Below are 24,801 nucleotides of genomic sequence, written 5' to 3' on the forward strand. Positions count from 1 at the left end.
GACAGTGCTATCCAAACTATAATGTGAATAAAAATCACTTGGAGACCTACTTAGATACAAATTCTGGTTCGTGAGATCTGAGACAAGGACTGAGAGTTTTATGCCAGCAATGTTGGTCTGAGTACCACACTATGAATAGCATGGATGTGTAGGTCTTGCTAGCTCACAAAGAGTCAACCAGGTCTTCTATGTCACAGGATACTAACTTGTATGATTTGACGGTGAAAAGTGAATATGTGAAAGTGTGAAGCTAGCAATATGTAATAAAATAGAGGATAGTGGAATCAGAGGCAACCTGAAGGGTGTTACCATCACCAAAGTCATTCAAATTTAAATATTCAGCATACTAAGTTGCCAAAACCCCCACAAACTTGCAAAGTAAATTCAGGTCACATCCAACTGTTTATGATTCCTGTTCAATTTCTTACTCCATACATTAATTTAAAAAATGGAAACTTCACATCCAAATTTACAAAATGGAAAATGACAAAACTTTCAGAAAAACAAACAAAATATCCAAGATTATCTTCAGGTCTAGGACCTGGCAGAGTTAGACTTAACACCAAAAGCATGATTCAGAAGAGAATAAATTTATAAATTGAACCTCATAAAAATTAAAAAATTTTCTTTGTGAAATATTTTGTTAAGAAGTTGAAAAACAACTTCAGAGAAGGGGAAAATATTTGCAAACCATACATCTGGCAAAGAACCAGTATCTAAAATATATAAAGAACTTTCAAAACTCAATATTAATAAGCAATCCAGTGAGAAAATGGGCAAAACACACAAAGATATATTTCATCAAAGAAAATACAACAATAAGCACAAGAAAAGGTATTCACTATAATTAGTCATTAGGGAAGCTAAAAGCCACAATGCATTATTTCACCAAGACTATCAGAAGGTAAAGTAAAAACTACTGATACACTAAATACTGGCAAAGATGCAAAGAACCTGGATCATTCCTACATCCGTAGTAGTAATTTAAACTGACAGGTACTCTAGAAAGCAGTTTGATCATTTTTTTATTAAAAAAAAAAAAAAACTCAACAAGCTATTACCACAAGACACAGCAATTGCATTCTTGGATATGTATTACCTATTAATGAAAATGCATGTTCACACAAAAACCTTCACATAAACATACACAGTGGCCTTATTCATAATTGCCCCAGACTGGAAAAAACCTAGATATCCTTCAATGGGGGGATTGTTAAATAAATTGTGTTACATTGGATTCTACCGAGCAACAAAAAGCAATGAACTATTAATACACAAAACAATTCAAAAGAATCTCCAGAGAATTATACTGAAAGAAATAGCTAATCCTAAAAGTGGTGATTCTATTTATATACTACATATTTGAAATGACAAATTTCAGAGATATAGAGTACATTAGTGTCTGCTAGGTGTTAAGACTGGGACAAGAGGCAAAGAAGTGGGAAGGAGGTGGGTGTGGTTATAAAAGAACACCACAAGGAATTCTTATAGAAACAAAATTATTATACTTAGTATCTTTACTGTGGTGGTGGATACACAAATCTACATATACAATAAGACTGTATAAACTCAAATGCATACACAGACACATACACACACACAGAAATGAGTGCAAGTATGAGAGAAGAAATGTGAATAGAATCAGTCAATTGTATCAATGTTCATATCCTGGTTTTGCAAAATGCTACCATTAGGTGAAACTGGCTAAAAGATATTCTGAGATCTCTCTGCATTATTACTTATAATTGCAAGTGAATCTATAATTATCTCAATAAAAATGTCAATTAAAATTAAAATTAGACCATATCATTCTGAATTTTTAATCGTAATCAAGGAATCTCTCCTCTTTCAAATAGGCAGTTGGGAGCTACAGAAACTGGTTGAGTATGGATGACTTGACTAGGATTGTGGATCAAAAGAATTGATATAATGATAGTAAGTATGATGAATTAAAGGAGAAATTACCAAAGGCAGAGACACAGAAAAGCATAATCAGGGATCAAAAAAGAGGTGATATTGAGGTTGATACTGCACCCAAAGAAGTGTGGACTAAATCTCTGCCACTGGTCAGTTCAGCAACCACATAGACAGCAGACGTTCACTTTATCCAAGTTCTTTTGTAATTCACACAGTATGTGAGAATCTGATTATAAAGCAAAGGCATTTCTGAGTTATTTCACTATGTTGAACTAATTCTTTTATGCCCTATTTTTAACATTTTGGTTAAAATGAAAAGTTTTAGTTCTTGGTTTCAGTAATTTTACAATTTTATAACTGTAAGTGAAATACATTTTCTAATCACTACGATAATTGGCATGCTTTAAAAAATATTTTTTTAGGTGTTTGAGGACTGGAAAATTGGAGAAACATATTAGATTTGTGGTTTTAATTAAATGTTTAGAAAATTTTCATTAAATAAGTTTGTAATCAATATTGAAATGTCTGAGGACATTTGATTTGCTGATTTTTAATTTTTTGACTTATTAGTTACAAGCAGAATTTAAATGTTCAAAGAAATACTAGTCAGTGAATTTATGCATGTATTTAATTGTACATAAAATAAAATACAACAGGAGTGAAGTTCCTCATGCATTAACAATTACTACCATCAAACTGCAGATCCGGAATCTAAGTCCTTCTCTGCCTCCATGACACCAGGCTACCATGGCCAGGTTTGCATCCTCTCTTTACAGCCTTCTGGAAGGAGTAATGGACCTTACCTTATGGGGTTGTCCATCCTGGACACTGTGAGGAAGGCGGCGAGATTGGCTGTGTAGGAGGAACACACGATAAGAGTGAAGAGCCACCAGCTGCCCATCACAATTCTCATGGCCATGGAGTTCACTGAGGATTCTCCACCTGTAGGAGACAGGCAAAGGGGATTGGTCCGGGCTTTCTGCTCTCACTCCTATCCCCATAAATTCTCTGCCCTGAAGCCAGGCATTGGGAACCACCCCTGGTCATGAGCTGAGGATCAAGAAAGTGACTGCCAGCTGGTTATGGTGGACTCTGACAGTTCTGGAAATAAAATCCTAGGACCACCAATCTCAGAAAGGGGTGGAGGACCACAAAATACAGAAAAGTTAGGCTTGGCATTTTTACTGATAGGATGTTTTTGAAAATGCCAACAGTAGAGTTCTGAATATTAAACTCTTCCCCTTAGAAGATTCTCCTCACTTTTGAGAATTTCCAGGGTTGCAACCCTAGGTAAGGTCCCTATCCATTTTAAATTCACATGAAACAGTCTCAGGAAATCTGTAAATGTAAAATTAACTTCTACCTAGAGGGTTCTCTAGCTTTCTTTTAAGCCTCAGAAATGAGATGTACCATATCACTTTTATTAATATTCGGCCCTCAATAGATGACTTTTTTCTATGATTTTCAGAAATCATTGTATATGACTTATAGTCCAAAGCTGCCTCTTTGAGGTCAATCATTCCTCCTCGGTGTCTCAGGTGGTAGCAAAAGAAAGCTCCTTGCTGACTATTATTATATAACCTCTCAAGCAGATAATACATAGTTTGCTATGGTGCAGATAAGTCCAGGACTCACATTAGGAACTTTGCAATTTGCTGTTTCCCATCAAAACTGTAACTCCCCAAGTGCTATCTAGATTTCTCTGAGATAGGAGACTGAATCTCAAGAATGGCTGGAGTATTGCTTAGATGACTGCAAAACAATTGTGATTTTTTAGCCCATGTCAACTTCACATTTAAGCAAGATAGCTTCATTTGACAACCACGTCTGCATAACAATCAATCTAATGTGGGAGGGGAGGAAAGTGCAAAGCAGGACTAAAAGTTAATTTTATCTAAAGAGGAAAATCAGGACTCAGAGTTCTTTTTTTTTTTTTTCATTTCATTTTACTTTCTATCTGATAATACTTGGAGTACAGCATGATATTAGGACCATCTTAGAAGTTAAATAAAATTGCATTTAAAATGACTTTGGGAACATGAATCTAAGAATGTTGTCATCGGACAAGTCCTTCCAGGACCTTGGGGTTAGTCCAGCATGGAGGAACCGGGAAGGTACCTTGTTGTACGAAGGCTCCGTAGACAATCCAGATGGCGCTGTGCAAGGTGGCGGAAGCAGATGGCCGGGGCTGGGCTGCACTCTGAGCCCTCATGGCCTGTATCCGGTTCAACACGAATATGAGCACACCAACCACGGGGATGGCTGCCGCAATGCAAGCCCACACGGCGAAATCAAATGGAGCAAAGAGGGAGAAGATGCTGATTTTCTCCTCGGGCTTCTTGATGAGGATTCCCACCGAGTAGTCCATGTACCGCTTGCTGAAGTCCACAACGCTCTCCCTCTCCGGGGTGATGGTGATGGCGGAGATGGCCAGATCTGCTCTCTGAAAGGCAAACCCATCTGGTCAGAAGGCAGTCCTCCCATTACTGCTGGGTTCTAAATTCACCCGAGGCCTGTCCACTGCCCTTTGGGTTGTTCAGTTCAGAGGAAAAGGCTTCGAGTGTTGACACCTCATGACTCTGAACATTGTAAGGAAAATCCAGTCCCAGGTTGTCTGCTATTACCACCTTCACCTTACAAATGTCTTCCCCAAAGACTAAAAACTCTTGGAAACCACTTCTGGATGAGTCTATCCCCATTTTCCTTTCCGTGTGAATTGTAGGTTTTCTTCATTTTCTTAATGATTCCCTTAGTGAACTATCTCTTTTCTTTTACTGGTATTTCCATCTTACTGCCCACCCTTCTCCCCACCCTGTCTTCTGTCTTCTGAACTTGTCTTCATCCTTCCTAGACTTCAAGACCACAGGGACACTCCCATTATTCTATCAAACCTCTCCAAACTCCATCAACCCACACAGATATATCTCTTCTCTAAAATGCTCTTGAAGTTATATGGAGAGTGTACAACTACCTTGAATCTCATTACAGTATCAGTCCTAGGTTGCTTTATATGCAGGCTCTATGCCAGAGAGTAGCATATTCCAAGAAAAAAGGAATCATCTTCCTTCTTCCACTTCCCTTAACTCATGGCTTTTCAGACATATGGTTGATTCTTCCTTTAGCAAAGCCATGCAGTGGAGCGGCCCCCAGGGCATCCTCTGATGTGACCTCAAAAGTACCTTCAAAGATTTTTGCTTTCCAAGATGAGCTTAATTTAAAAATAGACAAAGACCCCATTAAGATGAAACTAGATTGTGAGGTTAAAGCTGCCAAGACTGGTGGAGACTAAAATCCTTATGCCTGAGTTGATGCTGGCATAAGAGCATTAAAATTGTACAGTGATCATCTCTATCTTGGCTCTCTAAGTAGGAGGCACTGTCAGAACTAGGTTTATTTTAGAATGACCAGTTGTGACAGCTTATCCAAACTACATATTCAAACTGGGGAAAACTACATAGAAGAATTTTATCAGGTCCAGTACGCAGGCTGGAGGGGCAGATAAACTGATTGCCAAACTGAAATGCAACAACATACTTAGAATAAAGAGAAAAAATGTTGGAGGTGACCATGTGAGCTCTCAAACTTGCCACATGTGCATTTTTTGTTCTTGCTTCTCGTCTCATAAACCCAAGATCCAGGGAGGTCTTTTTGTTGTTATTGTTGGTTTGTTGGTTTGTTTTGTTTATTCTTGGAGAATATTTAAGGACTGAGAAGGAAATCTAGGGGATCAGGATAGGTTAACAGCATAGGATGGAGGGAAACTAACGTATGAAACCAGGTCCAGAGAAGGCACAAGGGAGGTGACTGGTGACACCAGTGAGGGGTGAGCTGTAATAGGAGGAAAAACACTCCCCACTCTGAAACTGGGGGTGAGAGCGCATGTCTGCAGATGTGATCTTTATAGGAAGTTGAAGTAGAATCTCATGTTCAGATGCCTTCATTTCTTTCCTTAATAGAGGAGCACTTCTTTTTTCTAGTTTAAGATAGGAGATTATTAGATTGCTTGAGGAAAAAGATAACATTTTGCAACAGTTTCTAAGCAATGTTGCCAAGGGACCCAGCAAAGGCCATGTTAAGGAACTGGGGCTGTCCTGAAGGCCCAGCTGAGGTGGAAGGCCACACATTGCTTATGCATCCATCTGGACAAACTTGTGGTTTTCTCTTTTAATTGCATACAGCAACCTGGATGTCAGAGTCAGAAGGTAGGTAACAGAACCAAGTCAGGGTTTCAAGGTAACAAGAAATCAAGAATAATTTAGGAGAATCACAAAAGATGAAGGGAACAGGAGTTTATCTGGACAACCACAGAGGGAACGCCAGGTGGGAAAGGATGCCATACCAGAAAGACACAGAAATCTTAAAGAATGAACCTCAGATACATGGGCCAAGTGAAAAGTGTCAGACACAAGAGACTGGTATGGTATGACGGCTTTACAATACATATTTGCAAAAGCAAATCTATAGACTTAGAAAGGAGATTAAGGGTTGCCTAGGGCTGGGGCTGGAATGGGATTAATTGTAAATGAGTATGACGAATCTCATTGGGGTGATGGAAGTATTGCAAAATTAAGACATGATAATGGTTGCACAGCTCACTAAATTTCCTAGAAATCATGAATGATACATCTGAAATGGGTACGGATTATATATAAATTATTCCACAATAAAGTTGTTACAGGTTTGGCTTTTGTTTTCCCTTTCTTTTTTATATTAAGTTGATTTAATGAGCAATTTCTGGTCATTAATAGGATTAGAATGCATGCTACTGGAAAAAAATGACAGCTTAGGAGAAACTGGAGTGAACATAGGTATCTTGTCTGCCTTTATGGGTTTATAAAGAAAAGGACTTGTGGTTTAAGATAAAATGCCAGAGTCAGAAGGATGACAGGTTGTAGTCATGGAGTGGGACAGTGACAGCAACATGTAAGATGCTAACAGGATGCACGGGGACAGGTACTCCAAGGTCACTGGAGGTGAATGGTCAAAGCACTGGAAGCCCAGGGTTATCTGTAGGGATGTCAGAAATGTCAAGACTGATGCTGAGGGAGGGCTTGAGCAGATCCACCAATGTAAACGACTGTCAGTAAATAACCTAGAGGTCACAGGATGGCAGGGAAAAGGATAGGGACACAGTGAATTGGCTTCATGCCATGGGGACCCAGGTTCCACAGGAAAGAGGAAGAATAAAGATTCGAAATTATTCTGAAGCACTGGGGAATGCAATTTCACTTATCCATAGCAATGCAGACACACCTATACACTCATTCACACACATACATGCATGTGGACACACACCAGACACACCCACCCACTTCTGTGGGCCATGAAGAAGAGAATAAGCATGCACCAGTCTCTCCCACCCCTGTCCCCATGAAAACTGGGTTCCTACTGCAGCTCAAATGTGGGGGTAGAACAGGCACAATGGGTGTTTCAAAGGAATGATAGCAATGGACATAGAAGGAAAACCCATAGAAGGAATTAGAAAATAAAAGTAAGAATGAGTACAGCAGGGAGGAGGGTGAGTGTGGAGGAAAAGAGATCCTTATTGTGTGGAGAAGGGTAACTGCGATCTGTCTAGCTGGTCCTGAGGTTCCAACTTCATAATGGTTCCAATTAAGACATCACCCCAGAGGCAGACTAGGGGGCCCCTCCCCATGGATCTTTTGGGACCTACCTTGCTGATGAGCTCCCCGATCATCCCGTTCCAGGAGGTGTTATGGAGCTGGTGACCGTACCTGCCATCGGGGGCCTGGTAAATCTCGTATTTGAAGCCCAGAGCCTTGGCCAGTGCATCCAGGACATCGATGGAGAACCCTTTGTAGCGCTTGGGCTGTCCAAGAATGTTCTCAGCCACCATCACAAAAGGCTCTTCCTGAGGACAACAGAATGAACGTTTTTCAACTAAACCACCAGTTCATTAATACACATCTTTCCAGGGTCTTATTGGAGAGACCAACCTGATGAACCATAATTTCAGAACATTTGTGGACACATGCACTGTATTTACCCAATTTAGGCCTCGAGTCTGAACCTCTCTGACCTTTTCTAAAGTGGTTTATAGACACTCAGGATACAGTGCACGGGAAAATCCCTCCAACCAGCAGACTGATGGAGGAAGAGATTTATTTGTCCTCTGTCATTTCAGACTCAGCTCAGCATCCCATGCTCCTAGGATAACATGGCTTGTTTTCATGCCTTCATTTGTGACATTCAGGATTCTGTCCTCTGGAAATGCTGTAATTCTTTAGGACACACATAAGAAATGTGAATACCTGTCATCTGGGGTAATAAATGACAACAGAGGTCTGTGAACTGGGTTGAGAGAAGACTATTACATCTATCAGACTGGACTAGAAAAATGGATGCCGAGTCACAAGACAAGGTCACACCACACGGCAGATTAAACCTCACTGTCCAAAAGTCCAAAGTCAGGCCATGAGTGCATTAACACATTTTGTGCCATGTCACATGTGCTCCTATAGGGCACGTGGTCATCTGGAAAATACCTCAGCCTTCCCCATCATAATCCTGTGAAACTGAAAAAGAAGGGGCCTTATGGCAACAGCCCCAGAGACTACATATCATTCATTTAATTTGGTTGCGGGGGGATAAGGTACAATGCTTATTCATGGTGTGCATATGGGGACTGCATTTAATTTGGTTGCGGGGGGATAAGGTACAATGCTTATTCATGGTGTGCATATGGGGACTGCAGGAATGTCAGTGTCTGTCTTCCCAGCTAATAAGAGATAAATCTAAAATGTCTCCTCCAGTTCTAAAAAGTTGAAGAAAGAAATGGTAAGGAAGATGCTTCTAAGGTAACTGAAAGATGTAAAAGTCTGTGGTTCCAGGAAAACCATGCAGAGAAATTGCAACAAATGGCCTTAAACTTCGTGTCACATGGGCCTATCAAGGGTGTTGGATTCTAGAAGGATGTCTTCCCAACATCTTTCTGGGGACTCTAGCTAGTAACAAAAAATCTCCTAAGGACAACCAGTAGGTCAAGATCCTACATCCAAAAACAAGTAGAGCTGTTATCCCCGCTCTGGGGTTCAGCCCTGGTTATGGATGAGTGGTTCCTTCTCTAGAGCAGCCCAGTGACCTGCCATGGAGGGTCTCAGAGGCCCTGGAGCAGAATCTCCAATCTTACTCTTCCTTCACTATTTACAAAATTCTTTGAGTGAAAAGCCTATGAAAGCTCAAGCCACTACTTAAGATCCCCTTGTCTCCAAACTCAGCATTAAGCCAAACAGAGAGAAGCCCCTGACTCAAAGCCGGAATGGCAGACCTCCCCCATATGCCCAGGATCCTACCAAGACAGTCACCACTTTGAGAGTCAGTCCTTGGAGGCGACTGCCCATGGGCCTCTCCTGCAGGCTTCCATTCAGCCCCTTCTCCGAGTCCCACGTCGCCAGCTGTGAAGGAAAAGGGGAATGTGAGGGACAGACAGGCACCTGTGCAGACCTTAGGAATCAGCTGCTGAAGTGGGCTCCTGAGTCAGACAGCTACATAGACAGCAGCCCTAGAAGTTTCCCAGAGACCCAGAGCCATCTTACAACCTTAGAAAGAATAAAGGTGTGACAGATAGAGCTCCACCTCCTCCATCAGCTCACTTGAAGACTTAACACATGCTTGAAATGAAATCAATTTGTAGGAACTTGTTTACAGAATAAACATTTATGTCCAATTTTATTCTGTCCACCCACTGAGGCCATATCATCGTGCTTCCCACAAAGCTCCCTCTTTCTTTAATGCTCCTTTGACTTGCGCAGGCCAGTGGTCCTTGAGATCAGTTGCTTCACCAGGGCAAGATGAATGAAGTTTAACAGTGAAACAAGTAACAAAGACCCAGGTTTACAGCTTGTGTTGCACCCTGATGCCAACTGCAAGAAGGACCAAGAGCTCACTGTCTTACGCAGTGCAAACTTCATAATTTGCCCTGACAGGTAGATAGAAGTCAAGAATACACATGCCTTGGGTCTGCCACATCCTCCCAAGCCTGCAGGATCTAATAGATGCATCCCATCTCTGTCAGGCATCTTAAGATGGTCAAGATGCTCTCCTGGCTCAGAAACACTTGCAGACACAGATGCCCTAGAGACTTCCTCTCTTCCCTGAATCCCTGCAGGGCCTAAGCAACAATGATCAGCCCTTTGTCTGATCAGTGATTTTCAATCACTAATTGGTGAGACGTAAAAAATATAGATAGTGGCCCCACCTAGAGCCAACATAACCAGGATCTTAGTGCTTGGGCATAAGAAAGGTTAATGCTTTCCCAGTGATCCTGATTGAAAACCTCTACTCTTCCAGTTCACTGGGGCTCTGACTTAGCTGCACATTAGAATCTCTTAAGAGGGCTTTTAAAACATCCTAAAGCCTGGGTCCTACCCATAGAGATTCTGATTCAATTGGTCAGTAGTGCACTGGATATGGATCATTTAGCTCCCAGAAGATTTTAAGGCACAGCCTGGATTGTGAACCACTGCTATAGATGAAAGCAGTGATCTTCAAACCGTAATATGCAGACAAATCACCCCGATCCTGGGACCTGAGATTATTCCTGTCTAACAAGCTCCCAGGTGCTGCTGCTGCTAATCCATGGACCATCAGTTCAGTAGCAAGAGGTTAAAATTCAGATTGTCACAGACAGTATCTTACGCTTCATCAGAGTAAACCCACAAGACCCCGAGTTGGGCTGAGCAAAAAGAATTACCTCTCTGTAGAAAAGTGTCACCAGGTGCCCTAAAGGAGGCACCAATAGCATCACTTAAGGACACATCTACTCTCCCAGCATTTCTCATAGCCCTGATATCTTCAGCAAGTTTAGGGCACACTTAGCCTTGACTATGAGGCCACAGTTTCAGAATCTGTGGGGCCGCTCTGCCTGGAAGATACTAGAACACTGAGGCCTACAGCAGAGACATCAGAATGAGCTATGTGATTCTAGAACCAGTTTAAAGGAACATAGAAACTCCTGTTGTCACTTTGGATGTAAAACCAGCTAAGACCCACTTCACCCTAAATAATAGGATGCCTGGCAGTGATGAAGATTGTTTAGTTAGAGCATGCCCATATACTCTGAGGATCTCCTCACAGCCACCACTAACTCAATTGTGGGGAATTTCAGTGAAGAGCAAAGTTAAGGTCTATCCTAAGCCCTCTGCAAAGACATCAAAGATGTCACACTCTGGAAACTGGTATAATGAAAAGGAAACTTCGTGGTTATCTCTCCATTGAGTCTCAGGAAATAGCCCTGGGACTCGGGATTAGCTCCTGCATCTGGATGCAAGTGCTGGTCAAAGTGAAAAGACAAACTCAGACAGTCAAGGTGTTGACTCCTTACCTTCTTTGGACCCTGTGATACTGGACTTAGGGGACTCATAGTGTGGATTTGGGCAGCCTGCACCTCATCACCAGAATTGTTTAGCCCAGGCATTGGGGCTGCTTAACCCTGTGGGGTCTGTTGCATTCCCTTGACTGGGTGGTATGATGAAGGTCCCCTTTACTCCCTTGTGACTTACAGAGTTACAATGAAAGCAATGATGACATGTCAGTTCCAGGGACTGGATATTCTGCTCTGCACCAGGACTTGAATCCCTGACACCTGCCGCCCAGCTTCCTCGGCACTGGTAAAGGGGCATCTCCACTCTGTGCTGCTCTGGCTTGGACGAGCACCTGGAATGAGGCTCTGCTTGGCATTGATCAGCCAGACTTCATCTGTCTTTCCACTGGGATTATAATCAGTCATGGGAGTGGAGGCAGGAAGAAGCACTTGGGATAAGGCCCTGTCTGTCTAGAGTTTTAGCTCAGCTGTGACAAGGGCTCCAGCTCTTCATCCTTGTCCACACCCTCTGCTTCTAGCCCACTGCCCAGCTCAGGGCAGCAGCATCTCTGCCCCAGGGTATTGCAACAGCCTTTCCGCTGATCTCATTACACTGTCTTCCAGCCCTCCTCCACTGTGCTAATGTTTATCTTAAATAAAATCAAACATGGACTATGTTAATTAAAATTTCCTAATCAATTCCTATTTCCTAAAGAATAAGTCCTAACACTTTTCAACTCAGCCAAAAAGGAAGCCCTTTCTGATCTAGACCCAACCCTGACAGTCAGCTCCAGCACACTCCAACTCTACTAAGTCCCTCATCTTTCTCATGCACATGGTGTTCCCTCCTCTTCACATTCCAGTTCCTTCTGCCTGGAATGCCACTTCTCTTCAACTGGGTCTATTACACTCTTACTCAATTTCTTTCTTTCTTTCTTTTTCCTTTTGGCCGAGTGGCAGGCGGGATTTTAATTCCCCAACCAGCTATTGAACCCATGCCCCTTGCAGTGGAAGCACAGATCCCTAATCACCAGACCACCAGGGAATTCCCTCAAATTTCTAAAAAAATGAAAAAGAAAAGCTTTCAACTGTATTATTTTTAGATTCACAAAGAAAGTCACAGAGATTGTGCAGAGACTGTCCATAAACCCCACTCCCAATTTCCCTTGTAGTTAAGGTGTCAGTTTCATCATACATTTTCTCACAGTGTTAGTTCCTTAGTCGTGTCTGACTCATTGCAACCCTATTGACTACAGCCCACCAGCCTCCTCTGTCCATGGAATTCTCCAGGCAAAAATACTGGAGTGGGGTGCCATTTCCTTCTCCAGAGGATTTTCCAACCCAGCGATCGAACCCAGATCTCCCACATTGCCGGAGGATTCTTTGCCGTCTGAGCCACCAGGGAAGATCTATTTTGGCTCAATTAAGTTATTAGGAAACCTCTACAAATCTCCACTTACAAAGGGATAAAACTAAAGAAAAGTTGTTGTTTAGTCACCAAGTCATGTCCGACTCTTTGCGACTCTATGGACTGTAGCCCACCAGGCTCCTCTGTCCATGGGTTTCTCCAGTGGGTTGCCATTCCCTTTTCCAGGGGATCTTCCTGACGCAGGGATTGAACTTGGATCTGCTGCATTACAGGCAGATTCTTTAATGTCTGGGCCTCATAACTAATGAAATATTTAGCTCAAATCTGCACCATTGATACAGAGCTGCAGTAGAAATGGTCTTCCACTCTGGACCTAAGTCTGTGATCCTGCTGTGCTATTTGGGTTTTTTACCTTATTCCCTGGGATCAAAATCCTGTCTTCATAAACTGTCCCTAGAGTCTCGGGCTCTTGGATTGTACCTTGCCCTGCGTACTCCAATCTCCAGAGTTTCTAACCTTGCCTAAATGCCATTCTCCTCGAGAAGATCAACTCCCTATTACTAGCATGAATTTTGGGAACTTGGAAATATTAAATCAGCATATATTTAGGAGCCAATAGATCTATGTTCTGGGTATGTTTCCACCACTTACCTTAGTGACCTCAGCACATTTTATAGCATGGTACTAAATCACAAAAGGCAATAAATATTTCTGAATAAATTTATCTTCACTGAAATTCCATTTTCTTATCTATCTATAGATAGATATAGATAGATACAGATATAGATAGATATCTTTCTTATCTATAAAATGGAATAAAAATGCCTTTCTGCCTACCATGCTGAAGAGCTAGTCAAAGGAGAAAATTATTTTAAAATAATACATTAAAATTTGGGGCTTCCCTGGTGGCTCCATGGTAAAGAATTTGCCTGCTAATGCAGGAGACATGGGTTCAATCCCTGATCTGGGAAGATCCTACATGCTGAGAGCAGCTAGTCCTGTAACTAAAGAGTAGCCCCCTCTCTGCACAACTAGAGAAAAGCCTGCCCAGCGACTAAGACTCATCTCAGACAAAAATAAAAATAAAGAAATAAAATTATAAAAAACTTTAAAAGAAGTAGTAGGTTAAAAACCCATAATAACGAAGTAAAGGATCAGGATATAAAAAGGTATGTACAATGTGACCTTAATTGTGTGTGTTTTTTAAAGGCAGTGGTTAAAGTGGGAAGAAATATATTTAAATGCAATATTTGGATTTATCTTAGTGGTAGAATTATGAATAACCATGATTACCTTTTTATGTTTTTCTAGGCTTTTAACAGGTTTTTCTTTCCTTTCACAAAAAAAAGGAAAATAAGATTTCGACAAAAATAACTAGCACAGGTAATGAAGCCAAATCTCATCACATGTACTTGTGTGATTGAGGGCTGAGTGGAAGGAAGCAATCAGAGTCAAATTATCTGTCATAAGGTCAAGGCCAGGGTGAGAGTCAGAACTCAATATAATAGTCCTCTGGCTACAAGGAGCTATGGTTGAGGCGCCCGTCTCCTAGAGGAGGCACACATCAAGGCTCTCTGGGACAGCACCTTATATTGTAAGGTATTTCCAAGATGCTGTGGGGCCCAAGAACCTGCTGAGTTTGGAGACAGGCCAGTGGCCCCTCCTAGGACCCAGCTCCACGCAGACAGGCAATCTTTCTCCACTAAGGAAGAAGGGCAGCCCCAAATCATGCTAGTAACTTCTCAAACCATCCTACAGCTAAGTCATTTAAATCAAAGTGCATCTACATGAGAAAAAAAAAAAATTCCTCCAACCTGTAATTATTATTCCTGTTTCTTTTGTCTGAAAGTATTTAGGGCTTAAAGATTTTTATTTTATTGTTTTTCAATACAGATTTCTCTCTCCCTGGCCTTCAGGCATCCTGTACTCTGACAAAGAAAGAAAAAATACTTCAAAGAGAAACCAAAATTCTGCCTTCAAACACATCAAAGTAACCATGTTCCAGGATCCTGGATCCTTCGAGTCGAGCAAGAAAGTTTATTATTCCCTCACATCAGCCTGAAGCCGAGCACCCTAAGCTGAGTGAATCTCCCTATTTCCAAACAGGCTCTTGCCCAAATCTTAAGACCAGAGTGGTAAACCCTCATCATTTCTGAGTGAGGTCATCTCTCTGCGCACCTGATATGTAAGATCAGAACACAGAAAGTCACATCCTTTGCAAACAAAATCTTTTGTTTAAAAGACTTCAGTGGAAATTAAAAATAAAATAAAAGCCTGTAAGTGGATTCCCAAACTTGCAGCCCATCAAGATGAGGAGAGACTGTGTTCTGCCTCGCTCCTGAGGGTGCCTGGGGCTCCCAGTTCAGAAAGCTGGAGAAAAACTTTCAGATAATAAAAGCGAAATGAGGCTGATAGGCTTGATAAATGGGAAGCCAGAAAAATCTTTCACCCGGAGAAGTCCTGACACTTAGCCACACAGCTGCAGACCATTTCATTTGTACATAAGTGCATCTACGTTGACTTTCCTCTTGCATTTTGCAGACAGAATTTTGTTTATGGGATCAATGAATTTATGGCCACAGACACCCACTTTTGACAGCTGACCTGTCAAGATCAGAGCCTGAAAAACTAATTTCCAGCACTGTTAAACAAAACGAGAACTGCCGCTATTTGATAAGACAGCTATGGTTTTCATTCGTTGCCAAGATCTGCTCTATCCAAACCAGAAGCGAGGATGGAGCCAGAGGTTACAGCACAATCATCACTTGAAAAGAGATATATGGTCTCAAAATCTGATGATGACAAACAACTGTTCAAGAGATCAGCCAATTGGAGAATAAATTTCATAAACCACTGATCTCAGGAAAATATATTTCTTTGAGTCAATCAGGGTATTCTTCATATTAGCATTTGAGTTGTGAGATACAGGGGTTTGGGACTTTGTGGCCTATCCTTATTAAATGCAGGACTATTAACCCTAAATGAGACAGACCTCATTTGGAAGATTGGGTTTGTGGTCTGTCATCTAGTTATAGAGGTGTTGTAAAGTGTTGGTTCCTTTCCCTGGGGAGGAGAAAGGAGAGAAGCGACAATCCAACTGCTTTACAGCCCAGAATATGACCAGCTTCATGCATTGAGCCTTGCCAATTCTTTGGGAGGGAAGGAGGAAGAAAAGAAGGAAAGTAGGTTTGCTTAACCACAAATCTCATGCATGTGTGTGTGCTCAGTTGCTTCAGCTGTGTCCAACTCTTTGTGACCCTATGAACTGTAGCCTACCAGGCATCTTTGTCCATGGGATTCTCCGGGCAAGAATACTAGAGCGGGTTGTCATTTCCTACTCCAGAGGACTGAACCTAGTCCGACCTAGGGACTGAACCTGTGTCTCCTGCATTGCAGGCAGATTCTTTACTGCTGAGTCATTGGGGAAGCCCAAACCCAAATCTCATTTAGCTAAATCCAACAAGACAATAGATCAATAACCTCTATCATCACATTTTTGCAACTGAGTAGGCAATACTTTGGTAGTAAACATGTCTCAAGAGAGTACTAGAAGCAGGAGTGAAGTTTTATGACTGTGCCTATTAGACCTCACAGCCATAGTTAGAGCCCCATCTGAGCTGTATCCTCATCAACTGAGTGCAGACATCTTCAGCTGGGATACAGGCTTCGGTATGATGGTATATAGAGTTTATCATCATGTCAGTACATGGGCTTTTCTGAAATAATAACCCCTCTATTAGCTTTTATTCCTCAGCCCATTTCTATTAGAAAGTAAAACCATTTGATATGTGTTTCAAAGACTCAGAGCCTTGGGTAGAGTTGGGGTGAAGAGGGAACCCACATCTTGCATTACCCTGAATTGGGTGATTGAGCCAGCACTGATCTCAGTCAGGAAACATACCCTTTAAACTTTGGCTAAATGCAAGGACAATATGCTTTAGACACAGAACATCCTGGAAGCAGAGTGTAAGCAACTGAAAATGGGATATTGATAATGTGTAACCAAGGTTCCTAAAGAAGGCCTACTCTGAGGATTTATTTTGGGAATCTCAGTGCATCAGGGTTACTAAGGGCAGGCTTGCAGGGTATGAACCACAGGATAGGGTCATCAGATCAGATATATCCATGGAGGAAAGTGCCAGGACCACTCTTGAGGCTCTGTATGTGCTGTATAAGGAGAGGGGAGGGTTCTCACTCTGAGACATGGGATAACTGAAATTCTCAGCCAAGGAGCATTTGCAGAAGGAATTAAGCATTTGGTGAAAGTTGTACTTTCTTAAAACAAGACCCAGCAGAACTTGGGCTAAATGTCCAAAGGAAAGAGCCCTTAGAAAATGAAAGAAAAATGAAATACTCTGGAGAAATATTGTATATGAGAGCTTCATGAAAAAATCTTTAGCAAGGATCAGAGAAAGATACTCCCCTGGTAGTATTACAGAGGAGGGCAAGGAAACTTAGTCATGCCCTTGACCCAGATCACTCATGACGGAGGCTACAAACAGACCCAAACTCTAGTTTTTCCTCTCTGAAAGCCCCAGGCACAGAGGACTCACTGGGTGCACACTAGCCACCTCCAATGGTGCCAGCAATAAAATTCTTCTGTCATATCCACAGGGAGGATGGTGGCAGTCCAACTTCAGCTTAAGATGCAGAAAGCGGAAAGCCGGCATTGCTCTCATTGTAACAATCAAACAAACAAACTTCAGATCAACAAAATATATTTTATTTATTTTTAAATTACTTTATTTATTTGCCACGTTGCAAGGCATGCGAGATCTTAGTTCGGGATCCCCGACTAGGGATCAAACCCATGCCCCCTGCAGTGGAAGTGCAGAAGCTCAGAATCTTAACCACTGGACCACCAGGGAAATCTCAACAAAACTATATTTTAAAAATCTTCTGAGGACCCTGTGGTCATAAGACCATCTGGCAAACTGAATTTCAAAGGATGAGAAACTCCTCCAAGGAGAGACAGGATATAAGAAATATTTCATCTTTGGCAGAAAATGGCACAAAAGAGGTGGTATTAATAGTTACATGGGTGAATAGGAAGAAAAAAAACCTGAAATTTTACCAAGTTCTTTAAGGCAAGCCTGACAGTTGAGGCTCCCTGGGATCCCAGATTCAAGGGGGACCCTACAGTGGGGGCCACAGCCACTCATTAGCTCTTTCCATCAAGCCTCCACTGGGTGCAGAAAGAAAAACAGAACAGAGCACTCATGAGTTATGGGATAATATCAGATACAAGATATTAATGTCTAGCATAGGACTTGTATCTAGTATATATGAAGAAATCTTACAACTCAATTACAAAAAGGCAAACAATTCAATTTTTAAAAATAGAGAAAGAACTTATTTTCCAAAGAATATATGTGAATGGATTATATGCATATGAAAACTCAACATCATGAGTCATCAGGGGAATATCAAACAAAACCACATGACATCCCACTATACCACAAGAATGGCTAAAATTAAGGCTGATGTTACTGAGTATTGGTGAGGATCTGAAATGCAAAAGTGCAGCCACTTGGAAGATGGTTTGGCAATTTCCTATAAAGTTAAATGTATACTGAGCACACCTTCCAGCAATTCCACTCCTAATTATTTCCATAAGGGAAAAATAAAATATGTACACACAAAGGTCAGGATGTGGGTGTTCATAGAGACTTTATTCATAATAGCCCAAAAGTGGAAACATTCACATGTCAATCATGGTGACTGGTGAATGAGTGGATAAACAAAGTGGGGTATACTTACACAATGGAATACTACCCAACAAAAAAACTATGATAGAGGCAACAGCATGGATGAAGTTCAAAAGCATTACACCAAGGGAATGAAGCCAGACACAAAAAACCACAGACTTTATGATTCCGTTTATATGACTTCCTTGAAAAGGCATTATTATAGGTCCTGGCATCCAGTCCCATCACTTCAAGGCAAGTAGATGGAAAAAAAGTGGAAACAATGACAGATTTTATTTTCATGGGCTCCAAGATAACTGCAGACAGTGACTGCAGCCATGAAATGAAAAGATGCTTGCTCCTTGGAAGAAAAGCTATGACAAACCTAGGCAGCATAATAGAAAAGCAGAGACATCACTTTACTAACAAAAGGTTCAATAGTCAAAGATACGGTTTTTTCAGTAGTAATGTACTGATGTGAGAGCTGACCATAAAGAAGGCTGAGCATCAAAGTTTCAAACTGTGGCTTTCAAACTGTGGCACTGGAGAAAACTCATGAGAGTCCCTTGGACAGCAAGGAGATCAAATCAGTCAATCCTAAAGGAAATCAACCCTTAATATTCACTGGAGGGACTGATGCTGAAGTTGAAGCTCCAATACTTTGGTCACCTGATGCAAAGAGCCAACTCACTGGAAGAGACCCTGATGCTGGGAAAGACTGAGAACAGGAAATGGGAGCAACAGAGGTTGAGATGGTTGGATGGCATCAGCAATTCAATGGACATGAGTTGAGCAAACTCCAGGAGATAGTGAAAGACTGGGAAGCCTGGTGTGTTGCAGTTCATGGGGTCACAAAGAGTAGGACATGACTTAGCAATTGAACAAGTGAATAACAATAGGTTCAGAAGATAGATCAGTGTTGACCTGGGGCCAGGAATGGGAGGAGAGTATCAAGTGAAAAGGAAAAGGAAGGCTACTTGGGGATAATGGAAGTGTGATTGTGATTATACTACCATTTACATTTGCCAGAGCTGATCACATTGTACAACTGATGAATTTGTACAATTTGATCACATTGTAAAAACCAACGAATTTATTGCAGGTAATTGCATCTAAATAAACCCAACTTGTTCTATACACATATGCACATCTTGATAATAACTTGGCAAAGGATAGAGCCATGTGCTGGAGAGGTGGGCTAGTGGAACTAATCTATCATGTGACCCATCTATGACCCTTTGGTACTGACGATGAGATGAGAGGATTCCCACAACAACACGATGGGCAGTGTTAGTACACTCAGGCAATTGTACCTGAACTAGCCAGAGCTAGATGGATATCAAGTGGCCAAGAAATCATTTATCTATCTAGAAGAATTGAATTCATCTCTATAAAGGTTTAGGAAGACCATAAGGGTATTTTCACCTTCAAATAGTTCCTTGGTTTGTGGGTTTGTGTGGGAGAAAAATTAGATTACATAACATTATATACAGCACGATCCAATTTTTTTCATGCTTATTTCATTTTGTGAGATGGTACACGTGGGTGACTAAGACACAACAGGGCAGTTGTAAACGGCTGTTTCTGGAATTAGGTAGAGTGATGAGATTGCAGGGAATGTTCATCTCTTGCCCAATGCAATCCTGTAAGGTTTGAGCTATTTTACAGAGAGGAAATGTTGCTTCTGTAATCAGAAGAAAAACAATAAGCTATTTTCATTTTGAAGCTGCACTGCAATCTGGTGTATAGCTGAAATGTTGATTTTGTATCTCTCTCTAATTGTTTTAGGTGTACTGGTTTTGTACCTCTAAATAAACTACAAGTTCCACCAAAGGCAGTATCCATCCTGAAACAAGCCAGGATGGCATTTGCTTCTCCCATCTGTGTGCTCGGAGACCTCTGGCAAGTTACTTGAATTGGTTATATTTTTTCTGGGCCTGTGTTCACATCTGTTATCGGTTACTAATAGGCATTAGTTAGTGTTACTGATGATTCTTTCTTTCTTTCTCAGGTATTTACTATGCTCAGGTCCATGCTAACAGCTTAGGATATTTTTGCTAGTGTGAATTGACTAGAATTAATGGCACTATACATCAGTCTGAAATCTGACAAGATACCTCCTGACAGTCAGTACTATGAGTCTTTGCAATGAAAAAAGAGCCAGTGTCTCTCATTATACTGTCTCTAAATTTGGGGCTATCCTCTCTCCAAAGAACACTTTCCTTGTCCTTTGCCCACTGACTCCTTGAAGATCATTCTAGAAATCCATCCTTGAACCTTTCACCAAGAGGACACATCTCCCTTTGGTGATCCCAATTCATAGCACTCCAGCCTTGACCCTGTGGAAATGCTTTTCATGATATATTAACATTCCATGTCTATTATTCACAAATATACTCTATCTCTTTTAAGTCAGGGACTCTCTTTTCTTCATTTTGATTCCCTCAATAAAATTTTATTAGAAAAATTAATAAAATTTATCATCCCCTGGGCAGTTCTTCATTAACTGGTTGAAACTGCATGCTCTTTCCAAACTCTTAACTCCCAGGATACATCCCATATCTGAAGCTCTGTAAAAGGCTTTCTCACTCACTTCTGATTTATTTATAATAGTTGCAAGTGCCTGGGCTGGATTTTCTCCTTTGCATGATTTTGTTTTGCATACTTACTTTAAGATTTCTAGTCATGGGGAAGTGTTAGTAAAATGAATGTTTCAAAAGGCATTTTAAAGACCCACTTTTCATTTTTTACATCTTTACCTCTAAACCCTCTTTGCACAAAGTGTGGTGCTTGGACCAGGGCATCACATCACATGGAAATTCATTTAAAGCAAACAATCTTGGCTCTATCCCATGTTTCTTGAGTCAGCTTCCGCATATGAACAAGATTCCCAGGTCATGTGTGGGCACAGAAAAGTCTGAGAAGCACAATTTCTAGATCATGCTATCATGATTTCTGATCTAGAATCTTTATGAGCTGCTTTACCTATCTCTCAATGCCTCTTCTCCTGCTATCTAATCCCCACTCTGCAGCCAGAATTTTCTTTCTTTTCCTTTTCTAATAAAAATTGTTATCGTTTTATTTCACTCTCCTTCTCAAAATTCTCAAGTGGTCTTCTGTTAAACTTGGATTTAAAGGCATATATCCTTTTCATGGCTTATAAAACTTTCCAAGACCTGCCCCAGGCCTGCTCTTCAAACTCAACCCCTGCCATACTTTCCATCTTAGTTACGAAGTTCCACCAAAATGCGTCACCTTTCAATTACTCTCTCAAGCCAAACTATTTACTGCCTTGGGAACTCTGTGTACCCTCTTCACTTCTCTGATAATTCTGTGGTTACTACTCAAAGAGTACATATGGCTTGGTGCCAATTAATCTTACTTACAAAATAAATAACAAGCTAAATTTAATGCAAAACCCATAGTCTGCTAATCCTTAAGAATGAATATCTTTATTTCTATTGTTCTTTCTATCTAAAATATTTGTCTCTCCAACGGAGTTTTTCAAAATACTCCACTTCTTTAAGGTTTAATTTATCACTGAAAAAAAAAAAAATGTTGAATAGTCATGTTTTCTGGAAATCCCATTTTGTCCCTCCAACCAGAAGAGGCAGATCCTCCCGCATCCTTAAAGCATTCTGCTTGCCCCTTTTCTGTGGCTCAGATCACATTCAGATTTCCCTGACAGTTCCTGCAGCAGATTGTATTTTCTAAAGATGGTTGTGACAATGTTTCCCATCCCACATTCTCTTCTATAATGTGACTTCACCACCCCCTATCAAGAAGTGACGTTTAATTCTCTTCTCTCTTAAAATCTGGTCTGAATATGATGCTGCTTGTCTTCAAGTCTAGATCAGAAACTTCTGCATGACTCTTAGGATGCTCACTCTAGGAAAGGAATTTTCAACCTTGGTCACACTGTCATTTGGGACCAGGTAGTTCTTTGTTGTGGGCCTGAGGGGGGCGGTGGTGTCTGCTCTGTGCATTGTGGGGTGTTGAGCAGCATCTTCCCCGCCCCCGCGCCCCGCACAGCGGGACCACCAGAAATATCTCCACACATTGCCAAATATTCCCCCAGGGACAGAATCATGCTCCACTTAGAATCACTCATCTAAGAGAAGCCTGCTGCCATGCAAAAAGTTCAGCAGCCCTGAGACTACCATGCTGGAAAAATCACACATAGGTTTTCTAGTCAACAGTTCCAGATGAATCCAGCCTTCCAGTCACCTCTGCAAAAGCACTAGACTTGTGAGTGAGGCCATCTTAGACCCTTAGGATCAATCCATCAGGCAGCTGAGTATCATCAAGCGATCTCAGTTAATGCCAAAAGAATCACCAAGCCAAGCCCTGATCAAATTTCTGACACACACAATATATGACATACAACATTATTGTTTAAAACAGCAGGTTTTGTGACATTTGTTATTAAGTAGTAATAACTTGAACAGAATCTGGTATCTGGAAGTATGGTGGCATTCCGATGGGGAAAATATAAAATATGTGGAATAGACTTTGGAACTGTGGAGCAGAGTAATCTAGAAGGACCTTAAGGAGACTTTTAATGGAAGCAAAGTGAACCTTGAGGAGGCTCATGAGTTTAAAGGAAAGTAAGGAAAATATTATTGGGAGTTACAGGAAAGGGTACCCTTGTTATATAATTGCAGAAAACTAAGCAAAATCGTTACCTGCAGTAATTTGGAAAATAGAAAATTACTTAATAAACAGATCATTGTTGTTTAGTCACTAAGTCATGTCTGACTCTTTTGTGACTCCAAGGACTGTAGCCCACCAGGCTCCTTTGTCTATGGGATTTCCCAGCAAGAATACTGGAGTGGGTTGCCATTTCCTTTTACAGGGGATCTTCCTGACCCAGGGATCAAAACTCACATTTCTTGCACTTGCAGGCAGATTCTTTACCATTGAGCCACCAGGGAAGCCCTAATAAACAGATGTATGCTAAGTCACTTCAGTCGTGTCAGACTCTGTGCGACCTTATGGACTGTAGCCCGCCAGGCTCCTCTATTCATGGGTTTTCCAGGTAAGAATAATGAAGTGGGGTGCCATTTCCTCCTTATCTTCCGGGCCCAGGGATCAAACCCATGTCTCTTACATCTCCTGCATTGGCAGGCAGGTTCTTTACCACTAGCGACACCTGGGAAGCTAACAAAGTATCAGGCAGAATTTGAAGTATCTTTTGTCCTCTCTTAGCTATATATCATAATGTAAACATAGACGCATAGACAACTCAAAGATGGAGTACAGAAGGGATTTTGTTTTCAAGCAAAATTCACAGAAAATATATAGACACCATGATTTGTGAGATTCAGAAATAAAATTATTTCTCAACCCAAGTCTCCTGTAGCAAAAAATTCCAAAATAAATGAGGTTCCTGATGCAAAGAAATCTCATAGGTTATTTCCCTTGACTTTTGACTGGTTTCTCTTGGAATTTATAAATTGTGGTGGAAGTGACACTGATTTCTGAAGCTATATTCTAAGCGAGCATGCAATATCCACTTGGTTCTTTTGTGACACTTGTTCTGAGGGAAGCCAGTCACCCAGCTATAAGAAATCTAAGAGCCCTGAGACTGTCATACTCCATGTAGGTTCCCTGGAAGACAGTCTTGGATGAGCTCAGCCTCCATTTCCACTGCCAAGGAACCTGACATACCAGCGAAGTCCTCTTGACTCTCCAAACCAGCCCATCTGCCAGCTGAGTACAACTAAGAGATCTGAGCTGTTGCTATGAAGAGCTAAGCCCTGCTCCATGTCCTGACCACCAGGATCTGTGAGACATAATAAAATGTTGCTGTTGGATGCCACTAAATTTGGGAGTAGCTTGTTATGCATCAATAGTCACAATTTCAGGACTTCCCTGGTGGCTCAGTGGTAAAGAATCTGCCCGACAATGCAAGAATCTGCCTACCAATGCAGGAGGCATGGGTTTGATCCCTGGTTCAGGAAGATCCCACATGCGGCAGAGCAATTAAGCCCCTGTGCTACAACTGATTGAATCTGCTCTAGAGCTTGGGAGTCCCAGCTACTGAGCCCATGTGCCACAACTACTGAAGACTGCACACCCTAGAGCCTGTAGTCTGCAACAAGAAAAGCCACCGCTATGAGAAGCCTGTGCACCGCGACTAAAGTAGCCCCACTCTCTTCAACTACAGAAAAGCCCACATAACAACAAAGACCAAGGACAGCCAAAAATAAATAAATACAATTTAAAGAAATGGTAACAGTTTCCTCTGCATTTGTCCTTGTGCTCTTTTTTTTTTTTTTTTATTTGAGGCTTGTAGGATATTAGTTTCCCAACTAGGGATTTAATCCATGGCCATGGGAGTGAAAGTGCCAAGTCCTAACTGCTAGACTGCCAGGGAATTCCCTCCTGTGCTCATCTTAAGGTATGAACTGATTCATTTCTCTCTGTATTCTTAAGGTGTCTATAGTAATGCCTCCCAAGCATTAAGTGGACTTTCTTTTATTCTACAAGGCATCATCACACAC

The 24,801-nt window shown here is 41.4% G+C and overlaps 1 protein-coding gene across 1 annotated transcript in view; it reads right to left on the bottom strand.

Annotated features, from left to right (window-relative positions):
* Nucleotides 1–24,801, bottom strand: part of GRID1 (glutamate ionotropic receptor delta type subunit 1) — a 660,665-nt gene that overhangs the window by 113,339 nt on the left and 522,525 nt on the right. The window contains exons 9-12 of the mRNA XM_065919920.1: nt 9,231–9,332; nt 7,592–7,789; nt 4,036–4,360; nt 2,721–2,859 (exon numbers count right to left, since the gene is read on the bottom strand). Of these exons, the coding sequence (XP_065775992.1) occupies nt 2,721–2,859; nt 4,036–4,360; nt 7,592–7,789; nt 9,231–9,332 (764 nt within the window). The remainder of the gene's footprint in view (nt 1–2,720; nt 2,860–4,035; nt 4,361–7,591; nt 7,790–9,230; nt 9,333–24,801) is intronic.

This window comes from Muntiacus reevesi, chromosome 2 (genome assembly GCF_963930625.1).
Source record: "Muntiacus reevesi chromosome 2, mMunRee1.1, whole genome shotgun sequence".
Lineage (NCBI taxonomy): Eukaryota > Metazoa > Chordata > Mammalia > Artiodactyla > Cervidae > Muntiacus > Muntiacus reevesi.